Source organism: Antedon bifida, chromosome 8 (genome assembly GCF_963402885.1).
Source record: "Antedon bifida chromosome 8, ecAntBifi1.1, whole genome shotgun sequence".
Lineage (NCBI taxonomy): Eukaryota > Metazoa > Echinodermata > Crinoidea > Comatulida > Antedonidae > Antedon > Antedon bifida.
The window spans coordinates 21,321,494-21,333,522 of record NC_136233.1 but is presented as its reverse complement, the minus strand read 5'-3'; the positions used below and the strand labels follow the sequence as shown (position 1 = coordinate 21,333,522).

Below are 12,029 nucleotides of genomic sequence, written 5' to 3'. Positions count from 1 at the left end.
ATTGAATAATCCGTTGTGTATGTCGTCAGTACAGGTATAAATAATGTATACTACTTTATCACATGTCAACCCAACTCGCTTTACGCCGTAAGCTAACGGTTTTGTTTTGCTGGCGGATCCAGAATTTTTCAAACAGGAGAGAGCTGACATTTAAGATTAATAGCTGTCAAAAATAGATATCAAAAAAATAATTTCATTTTTGCTGTAAAAGTGGGAGAGTGCACCCTAAACCCCTCTGGATACGTTGCCTGTGCATTCATTCTTCTATCTACAGTATTGTAAGCCATTTTTTTTTCAAAATAAAAATTTTAAAATCTGATCAATTTTTCATATAATATTTTGTTTTGCCTATTTGTGACTATTTTACAACAGTGGAATATTCTGCTTAATTTAAAAAAAATACATAAATGACAAAGTGCGCCCTCTACAATTGCAATAAATGTCCAATCGCTTAATGTGGAATTCACTTAACCTCCTTTTAACAAACTGTGATCTCTAATGAGGTCATCAAATAAAATTGTTATCATTTATGATATAAAAATGACAATAACAAACATATTAAACTTGTTACTGCTGTCTCACAAAGCTAATCAACCAATTACTATTTTGAGCAGGTGTGTTTTATGGAATTATTCGAACTGCTTTAACATTTAGAGTGATGAATTGTGGGAGATTACTTAAATCGTGCCAAGAGATATATTTTGAATCATATATAGCTGGACAATATTTATATTGATATATTACGGTCTCTCCTGATACTGGAATCTCTGAAAACCAGAAACTTCTCCTTTTACTTTTTTAGCATTAAATACCCAGACTTTACAACCAGGCATAGGCCAGCCCATAGGTACCCGGTATTGGGAGAATTGACTGTTGGTCTGTGATTCTGTTGTTGTCTGTTGTTCTTGTTGAATGGCAACTTTAAGATTGCCATGAATTCATAAACGTTTTCCAACATTTTTTCCTACTACTGGCCCACTGATCATATAGTAATACATTTCATCAACAATATAAAACAATATAATGTGCTATATATAGCGCTTTTTATCACAATTTTTAGAAAAAGCGCTGTGGACTTGATAACACACAACAATTTTCATCTCTCTAAGGATCCCTTGCTTTCACTCATTCTGTAATAATGTTTTTACAAAATGTTTTCCTCAATATTTCATATTCAATAAAAACATTACTTTTACAACAGGATTGTTTTTCCTTCAAAAGTTCTAAAACAGACAAACATTAAAATCTGAAGTCGTCCATCACATTTCTCCCAAGTGGGTTTTACACTTCCTAATTCCATTACTGTACCGGAAACTTTACCATTGGCTGATTGAAGTGGACAAACATGTCTTTTTATCCGTTAAACATGGTTTTTTTTTTAAGAAACCACTTGTCATGGTATCTTAGATGTATTTTTTGGATTCTGCAGATTTAATACTTTTGTATGTTTATTTGATGCATGACAGTGGATAAAAGCATCAGAGAGATGTTACATTATGTTTGTTCATGTGTTAGGAAATTAGTCAGGTTTTGGAAAAGAACAAGGTCCTCCATCTTTTGACAGTGAAATAAAAAGGATATATACTTTCCCAATATCTTGGGATCTCTCTCAACTTTCCCCACCCAATCACTGAAGATACATACTAAATTGTATCTTCAGTTTTAAAGGTCATGTTACTGCAGTTACTTCAGTAAACTACATGTATTTTTTACTGCAATAATAAGATTTTTAGTTTGTTAGAAAGATTTTACATCTCTCTGGTACAGTATGATTACTTAGAAAAGCTTGCTAGATATTTTCGTAGTGGGAAAAAGTAAACAAAATGTAGTTCCTGCAGTAAAGAAAGTGCAGTAGAATAAGTTTAACATAATTCCTACGAGCTGTATAGATAATACCTACCATAAATTTATCTTTGATGATCGCAAACTTGTCTTTAGCCGTTTCAGCAACCATCGAGTCGATCCATTCTAAGATTTTTTCATGGATAGTATCACGATCTTTCTCGTAACATACGATTGGTCTAAATTTCATAACTCTTGCTTCCGGTTCAGATTCTGACGCTGCGATAGAAGAAGGAAATCTTAAAGTAATCTAACGTTGCCGCATTTGGTTTACCAAGCCAGATGTTTCATAACCCAAAATATTGTTATTATTACAGTTTATAAACCTATGTATTATAGGAATTATCACTGTTTTATAAAGACCATGTGTTTATTAAAGCCTCCTGGGTATAGAATAAGAAATAGGAGGGGTGACATTTAAACTCATTGACAAAAGTGTCACGTATAAGACGTTTAATCAATAGTTTTTAAGATGTTCGCTTTGCTTAGTGACAGCGTGTAAAATAAGTAATTTATCTTTCTGCCATTATACCTGCTAGTTTTAGATAGATACTTTTTCCCTAGTGTTAAATGTTTTTATTTTTACATAAAAAAAAGCACACTAGTAAAGTATGTATTTAATCATAGTTAATGATTTTTTCTTTTTTTTTAACCAGAATATAATGTTTCGGCTTTAATGATAATTGTCTTGTTCATGATTTCGCTGGCAACACAGAAGACATCTGACCGGTGGTCATCTGAGGCATCAAGAACTTCAGATTAACAAAAAAGTTTGAAATATTGAATTATAATTTTTTCGGAGTTTGTTTATCACAAAATGTCTAAATAATGTCACCTTAAAGAAGGACTTTTTATACTACATAAAACCAAAAACAAACATTACGTAGGCACGGTTTACTGTGGTTCTTCGACAGATGTATTCCAGCTATGCATGCGTATCGATGCATCTCGCACTTATTGCGAAATGTTTGTCCGTTGCTTGCACATATAGGCCGATCATTCTTTGAACACTTCTAAAAAACAAAAACAAAACAATGCTAGAAAATGGGCACAGTGAGTAAAAATTTATTAAAAAGAATTATTAAAAATATTAATAGACCATTTTTTTTCAGAAAACAATTAAATGCAAAAATAAAAATTTGGTCACATTTAAATAAAATTATATGAAAATGTCAAATAAATAAAATTATAAAATATTTTTTAGCATACAGTACCTAAAAAAAAAATTAAAACAAGGGAAATTGGCTCAAAACAGAGATGGATCGATGGGGATTTTTAAAGCGAGGAGCGCTAATATTATTAGTCTGTTAAAGATTGATACCAAAAAGTAGTTCATAATTTTATTTCTCTATCAAAAGGGGGTGCAGAGGGAGCATGCACCCCTGTGCTACCTCCTAGATTAGTAACCAATTTAACCTATACTGTACTCTGTAAAATGATATCATAAAATGTCAAATTAAATAAAACATAAAACATTTGGTTGTTGTAAATATAAATCCAAAGGCAATGCTGTGGGCATCAGTGGTTGGATCTCAATGGAGATAAAAAATAAAATAAGCGCTGAAAATATGACAATGCTGTGGGTATCAGTGGCTGGATCTCAATGGAGATACAAAATAAGATAAGCACTGAAAAAATGACAATGCTGTGGGTATCAGTGGCTGGATCTCAATGGAGATACAAAATAAGATAAGCACTGAAAAAATGACAATGCTGAGGGTAGCAGTGGTTGGATCTCAATAGAGACTTAAAATAAAATAAGCAAAAATCTAAATCAAAATGATAAAGTATAAACAGCCAAGAAATTAAAAGAGTTTTCGGGCAACACTAGCCCTTCATCAGTGCAAGTGAAGGAATTTGGATAAAGTCATAGTATAAGAGCTGGCAAGTGCTGTAATATAATAATAATAATATTTATATATATATTCAACAGATTGTAGATTCCATGTCTTTTTATTCCATATAAACTAAAACATGTCAACGAGCATACATCATTTAACACTTATCTTATTTGACAATCCATCTCATGTACACGAAACGTGAAAGAACTGCTCTAAATTTCACTATTGAAAATATGTGACATGATACACAAAGTATTAACAATCTATAGCTATAGAGTTACCAGACATTGAGAAATTGTATATAGTATGACATAGCATGTATCTGTATGTCTATGTAGAGAATGATCGCATATATCTATGAGAAGTATGCGAAATGGAGTCATGATTGCGGAAACTTTTATTTTTACTCGCATTATTAATTTCAGCATATAGCGAGTAGTTTTCTGACCGTAATTAGAGTAATATTAGCACTTATTTAAGGGTAGATTGTTCTTAATAAGTTTATTAAATACACAAATTGATAATATAATAATAAATTCTTTTCTTTTGTTCTATTGTTACAAAATAATCATTAAAATAGTTGTGTACAGTAATTTACTCGCTTTGTGTTCCATAAACGTAACTATATTAAAATATTCTTTTAATATGCTATCAAAATATAAATTTAATTTGCGAATTTAAGTAGTTTAAATGCTTTGAGGTCCTTGCTATATAATGTCAACCATATGAGTTATCAGGAATTGAACCCGGGTCTCTCTGTATGACTGACTGACAGTCAAGTGTCCTAACCACTTAGCTACCCAACTCCTAATACTAGGGAGGATAAGGTGGCGTGGAAAGGAACTGGCCATCTACCACATAATGCAGCTCATTAACCTACGTTCAGAATTGAATATGGGACTTGCCTTACTATAAATAATAGTGTAAAGCTCTGTCTACACTATTAAACTTTATGTGATGTGCCCATATATGGACATGATGATGTTATATCACTACCATATTTGGGCATATCACTACTACAGTATATTTGGGTAAATCACACTTTTTTCAAGTTATAGTGTAGACAAGGCTTAAGAGATTCTTTTAATGAAATGGAATTCCCATAACACTATGGCCAGACCCTATTACTGTAAGAGTACACTTGGTTGGGTCCTGAAAGTGTCCCATTAATAGAGGTTCTACTGTATTAATATTTATAGGAAGACTCATAAGTCACTTGGATTATCAAATTCTTTATTTGTTTTTGGAATAACAAGATATATTAACTTCCAAGAAAAGTATTTATCATGTCTCCGTTAATAAATAAAAACATTAATATCATACTCCCTCTAGAATACATGATAATCCAATCACCATGATTTATAGACAGAATGCCCCCACCCTAAATTTTGTTGTTGTATGCCTTCTATGGTAAAAATTTTAAATACTAATTGTGAATTATAGTTTTCGAAGAATGTACAATTAATGTTCCATTACTTGATGAATGTTATTACGCCATTTTGTACGTCTCATAGAATTTTAAAATCATAGGTTTTTTTTTCCTCTCCGTAGTACTAATAAATCAATACTACATTGGAAATGTGATGAAGAAACAACAAAATAAGTATTTACTTCAGTAACTGCAGTAGACATTTTAATATACCCTTTTGAAGTTGACATTTCTTTATTTACTGTATACGCCAGACTAAATATTTCACTAAGCCAATGTCACATTATATAGTTTAATTGATGACATCGTTTAATTTACAGTGTAATGGTATTAACATTATTCCTTGTCACAATTAATATAAATAACTGTTAATTCCCACAGGCACCTCTACTGGTTAACTTGTCCAAAGTATCCATTATTAATTACGAAGCTTACGACGGCAAGTTTTATTCTCTTAAGTCAATACTACATCTTAAAGTATCTGCTGCATGACGCCAACAAATCACAATTTTTTTTTAGAAACAAAAAAAAAACACATTTATGCTTTTATAACTCCTGTATTTGTTCCAAAACAACTTTGTAATCAGGATATGTTAGTGTAAAAAAATAGGTCCAACCTGATTTATAGAACTTCTCCTGTAGGAAATCCTTGTATGGGTCCCATGAAGTAAAGTGGGGGGACATCTTTAACTAGAACACTCACTTTTTTGCACAGTATTTGATGGTATAACTTCTCACCTGTATGCAAATGCATGTCACTTGGCCTTCATCGTCAAGAGCACATTGTCTTCCAGGACTGCAGTCAACACCACGACATGCAAGCTTTTGTGCTCGATCTAAAAACGAATAAAAATGAGATAATCCATTATGCATATGAGATAATCCATATTTTGAGAAGCGTTTTTATTTACCGTACCGGAGCAGGTGTAAAAGACCCATAACCCCTATTCAGTGGACACTTTCCCGTCAAACAAATAAAATACATTTTTTTTTATATATATATTGTACATTGAAATCAATTTTGTAACATGAAAGGAGTAAATAAATGTTGCTTTGAATTGAATTGAAAAAAAAAATGTAGTATACTTTTAACGTTCCCGTAAAACTTCGGGGAACACATTGTTCGGTCCCAATGGTGTGTCCTCTTAAAGATATATTATTTTTTGAATATGCCATTTTAATATCACATAATAGTTATTCACTTTGACCAAAAACTTGATCCAAAAAAAAACCATTTTACACCAACAAAATGTAATTTAAAGCAAAATATACCTAAATTGTCTGGAAGACAATGGTTTTTGGTTGAAATTAACCATTTCTTTTGTCTTTTTATAAGTGAAATAATTATTTTTGATGATTTTTTTTCTACAGAAGTGAATAACTAAATTAAAACTGTGAAATTGCCTATTCAAAATCTGATTTTATTAATCTTTGTTTTTTCATGTTTTTGGGGGACAATACATCTTTAAATAGGATGTCTATCTATACATTTATTCGTTTCTTGTCAAGTCACAAATAGAGTATTTTTGCTTGCCAAATTAAATTATCAAAGTTGTTTGTCTGCTTTCTGATTATTTTTGTAAATGAAAGCATTGCATGATATATTGATACTTGGTATTATCATTCATCTGTGTAGATATGTATACAGTTATGGCATTGACTACATGGTCAAATGAAACAAACAATTCAACAATAAATAACATTACAGATTTAAAGATTAGCAATTACAATGAAATCTACTTCCTAAGGCACTACTATAAATGTTATATTCCCATGAGGTATCTATATATTAATACAACATTAAGGAAAAACTTCCAAACATGATTAATGAATTCCTCACGTTCATAGATAATTAATGTCATCAATAACATTTAAATACATGATCATTTAGAATATTCATATTTTAAATTAATAATGAATAAAATTGATTAATTGTTTATTACACTATGACTTTTATATTTCACAGACTGGATACACTGATGGCTGCAGTAGTGTGAAATATAATTTTTTTTTAACATTACGTTGCATAACTGTTCGCCCGCTCCTTTTGGGCAGTTATATACGAGAATGGAAGCATTAGGAAACAGTTGACTCGGAATGGGCATGCGCACACCCAAAAGCATGTCTGAGAAACTAGAGAGTCTAAGCATTTGCTGATAAATATTGAGATAGTTTTTTGTTACCAGTATCAGTTATTTCATACTTTCCCCAGTATTCAGTTAAAAAACTAAAATTTAAAAGAAATTGCATGTTCACTGTCATCAAGCACTCTGGTAAAAATGTTAACTGAATTACCTGTACCTATCATAAAATTGTACCATGTGACAAGCATTTTCTGTAAATATTGTCATACCATCAGTAGACAATTTATGCAAATAAGTTAATTGTGCATGAACAGTAAAACCCCTCATTTGGGGGACCCATATTCAGGGAAAACCCCTATTAAAGAGCAATATACTTTAAACACAGCCAACCCTTAATTCAGGAGACATCCATATTGAGAGGGCACTTTGTTGGGTCTCAAAGATGTCCCTTAATAGGAGTTATTATGAGATAATAATTTATTATTATTTTATAACTAGAAAATACTATAAAATGGCATTTCTGGCATTATTCATACTGTTCATTGTTCTCCTTAAGCTTAAAACAACAAGTTTGTCCTCTCTTTGTTTGGTCTTAACTTTGTTTGACTTTGACCAATAAATCTAAATAAATTGACTTTAGCAGACACTAATTCTCCTTTCCAAACATATTAAACCATCAGTAAACAAAGCAAAAGCTACATTTCAATATTGATTTCAGCCTGCTGTGTGCCCAAGAGCACCAGTAGGTCTATCAGGCTCTTCCTCCAAGATAACAGTGCACAAGAGTAACTTTATAGTCCTCATTTAAACCCTAATCTTAGTATATACTTACAAAATAAATAAATATTTGTTATAGAAGACGCGACTCTTGAGAGCTATTTACATCCATTGCATTATATTCTTGATTTCCTTTATGACTTAAGGGTTAAGTGTCTTAAGTAGATACTTGACTTAATACATCAGATACCTCACATCGAGGCAACTGGGTGTATTCAAAAACAGAAGTTCATATTTGTTGAAATAAATTGTAGGTAGTATTAGTAGCATGGGGCTCCTTATCCCTTTTCTGTTGTTTTTATTTACTTATTGCCTGTGATTTGAGATGATTTTAATGTTAAAGGGTGGTTCACAATTGGATGCAATGCAACGATGTAGAAAACAGCGCAAGTGAGTTGACCAATCACAAGCGACAGTTTGGTTTCCACCTGGATAAAACGCAACAACAACGCAAGTGAGTTGACTAATCACAATTGTGACGCAACAGTTTGAATGGTCCACACAACACAAGTGGGTATACCAATCACAGACGTTCCATCGCGTCGTGATTGGTCAAATTTCATACAGACGTGCGCTTACGTCCTTGCGTTGTGTCCGTCCAAGTGAGACCAACCTTTAGTGAAATACTACAGAAATTAAGATTAATATGTTCATCGGATGAATTTGAATTATTTTTATATAAAAATTAATTTATTTGAAATTGGTCTTTGAATTTTGTCCTACATAAACTTGTTTCTTTCATTCTAAAGCTCTGTGTACACTATCAAACTAGTTTTACAAAAAAAAGTGTGTTGTTCCCAAATATGGTAGTGATGTTCAAATATGGTAGAGATACAACATCATCATGTCCATAGTTTGATACTGTAGACAGAGCTTTACAGATCGTAAACAGCACATGCATTTAATATTTCTAAAACAGCTGTTTATGTGTTAGGTTCAATAAAAACATTTTAATGTTATTTGTTTCCATCCAACGACGTAAAGATTTGATGGGTATCGATTTTTCAATCTTTTGTAATCCTGTATGTCATGAACAGCATCTATTCCATCAATCAGTATCAGTCTATTCCTAGATACTTTACTTAAATTTTAATATCAGTGACTTCCTCTTGAAAACAAACTAAAATTGCAATGAAAATTGCAGTATAATAATGAGTTGACATTGCAATGTATTCAGAAAAACTGAAAAATATTGATAGGCCTACATTACTGTGAAACTAAACAAGATCCAAGTGGAGAACATGGTTCATATTTTATAACATATAAATTTCACTTTTTTTAAAAAAATTGGTTCGAAAAAAAAAATGGTTTACCGGAAAAAAAATTATTTAAATCAATAGTCAAAAGAATTTTCAGTGAGTTCAATTTAACCATTATTTGTCTTTTTATAAGTGAAATCATTATTTTTGTTGAAACTGCCTGTTCAATAATTATGCCTAAAATAAAACAGATTTTAAAACCTAAATTACTGATAGTGATATTACCTCCATTGTAAATAAATAATAGATAATTGAAAGCATGGCTTGTTGTTAATTTATCTCCTTCATCACTATACCACCTTAATCATTTAAAACTAGGTATTAAAGGCTAAGCAAACTGCTCTGAGGCACTTAAGCTAAAGTAAAATCAAGCGTATTACCAAGAAAGTCCAACTCAACCAATCCAATGATTAAAATAGAACAGTAATGGAGAAGATGGTACTTTTGTTATTAAGTGTTATCTATGCCTGGGGTGTATTAAGAAGACCTAATGATTTACATGTCAAAGAACAAAACAATTAAAGGATTTAGATCAGAAGTTAATGGGATATAAAGTTCCTTGTCAGTGACTTTATTAGTATGATTAACAATGAACTCTGTGTGGCCATTTGTTTTATTTCTTGTTTTCCCTGGGTTAAAATATTAAGTTAAATTGTTTTATTTATTTATTCTTTTGACTGGATTACATTTTCAGTAACATCTATACCCTGTAGCTAGGTTGTTTTACAGCAGAGTTCTCTTTTACACAACAAGTTTAAAGGCAAAAATTCTTAGGCTAGTTAGACCCATATACCATCACTTTGCCTTTGGTATCTAGCTTCAAAAGTGCACATCCAAACCCTCAAACCTCTTCTGCCTACTTGATGACTGCTTTAAAATGGTCCAGTTATTTTATAAGATTTATAAAGTAAATTAATTAAAGTAAAAGAAAATTTAGATAGAAATGAAAGGCTATTTCTGAATGCTTTTGATTCCTTGAAGTTATGCATACAAGTTGAGTTAAACTACAATAGGGAAGGAGATACCTGATAAGATGAAAGCCTATTTGTGAATACTTTTGAACCTTTAAGGTTATTTGATCCCAATTAATATTAATATGTTACACTAATGATGTAAAAAATCAGATTCCATGGCTGCTTGGCAAATACTATTGAGAAAGTAAGAAGGCATTGAGACTGTGGCAATGAGAAAGAGAGCAATAATTTAACTTTCCAAATGTGGAGTGCAATATATTGTTCAATATATTGAAATTTAATTGTGTCCAATCTTGTTAAAAGAATCCACTCTTGCATTATAAATGTACTAGAATTGGTATGAGAAGACTTGTTAAAAAGAATCACAAGTTAGTGATGAAAACAGGAGCATTTAATGGAATATCTTATACTTAACTATGACCACCATGAGGCTATATTTAAAGCTCTGTCTGCACTATCAAACTTTATAAGACACAAAAATGTGATGTGCCCAAATATGGACATGATGATGTCATATCACTGCCATATTTGGACATATTACTACCATATTTGGGCACATCACTACCATATTTGGGCACATCACACTAGTTTGATAGTGTAGACAGAGCTTAAGAGGTCTAATAACAGCATGATTTTTGTTGTAAATTTTAATCCGAATAAGATAGAGATAGATGTCTTTATGTTCAATGGAATGTTAATGATGATGTAGACGAATTCAGTATAGATTTCCATTGAGTATTAATCTCAAGAGCATTACTGTGATCTTACTTGGATTCTTTAGAAGCCTCTTCTTATCTGTGTCACTATTTGATCTCTCAGATGGAGCATCCTACAACAAAGAGAAAATGAGCATACAGTAGTATACATTTGATTTGATAATGTTTTTATATCAGGAAAATGTAATTATACTTATACTGTAAATTGATTTAGTTGAAAAAATACATTAATTACTGAATTGTACATTTTTTTATTAAAATATAATGTACTTTTTTATTTTATTTACTCTCACCATACTTCAGAGTTTTATTTTCATGCTATAGCAAAAATTATCCACACCGTATATCCACCATCTTTTTTTCACCTTCTAGGGAGTCACCAGGCATGTTTTTACATTAGGTTAAAACTACCTAACTACTGAAAAAAATTCTTCCTGGTTTTTATAGCAGAATTTTGCCAAATTTTGTATTTGACCATTTTAAGGGAAATTCATGTTTTTTCGTCTTGATTTCTGTTACAAATATTTGATTTATGTAAAATTAACCAGATATTATGTTTAAAATTCATGCCTGTACCTGAGCTTTAACACTACGTGCAACCCGTTATTAGGGATACTCCTTATCCTTTAAATAGGAGTTATGCTTTTGATTTACAATAGTTCATTAAATGATTTTTTATTTTATATGAAGACAGGTGCACTTTTCCATCGCGAATAGCATTATCAATTTCATTGTCACGTTAAAGGTCAAAGGCCACGACAATTATCACCAAAAAGGGATATATTTGGAATTAGTTGACAAATACCTAATGAGAATGAAATCCCAGCAAACATATTTATATCGTTAGAAGAAACTCTGATATTTACCAACTCTTGTCCTGATTGTTATCTCTGCTGATTTATTATCAAATTGATTATGAGCAAACACAGACCGGGGGTCTGTTCTCATCCTTCCGCTAGGCTTAGCATTAACATCTCATCATTTAAGCTCAAAGATTTTAAATGGGATTTGTAAATGGCATTTCACAATATGGAGTTATTCAATCAGAAGATGTTTTTTAACCTTCTCAACGTTTACCTATTTTATTTTATTTGGGAATTGATGTTC

General features: G+C 31.3%; 2 protein-coding genes across 2 annotated transcripts in view; one reads left to right on the top strand and one right to left on the bottom strand.

Annotated features, from left to right (window-relative positions):
* LOC144850724 (palmitoyltransferase ZDHHC23-like) overlaps window positions 1-12,029 on the top strand; it is a 77,307-nt gene that overhangs the window by 12,771 nt on the left and 52,507 nt on the right. The gene's annotated exons all lie outside the window — the stretch shown is intronic.
* Window positions 1-12,029, bottom strand: part of LOC144850726 (follistatin-related protein 1-like) — a 31,322-nt gene that overhangs the window by 7,976 nt on the left and 11,317 nt on the right. Inside the window, exons 3-6 of the mRNA XM_078708127.1 lie at window positions 10,975-11,035; window positions 5,851-5,948; window positions 2,726-2,855; window positions 1,901-2,061 (exon numbers count right to left, since the gene is read on the bottom strand). Coding sequence (XP_078564253.1) covers window positions 1,901-2,061; window positions 2,726-2,855; window positions 5,851-5,948; window positions 10,975-11,035 — 450 coding nt within the window. The remainder of the gene's footprint in view (window positions 1-1,900; window positions 2,062-2,725; window positions 2,856-5,850; window positions 5,949-10,974; window positions 11,036-12,029) is intronic.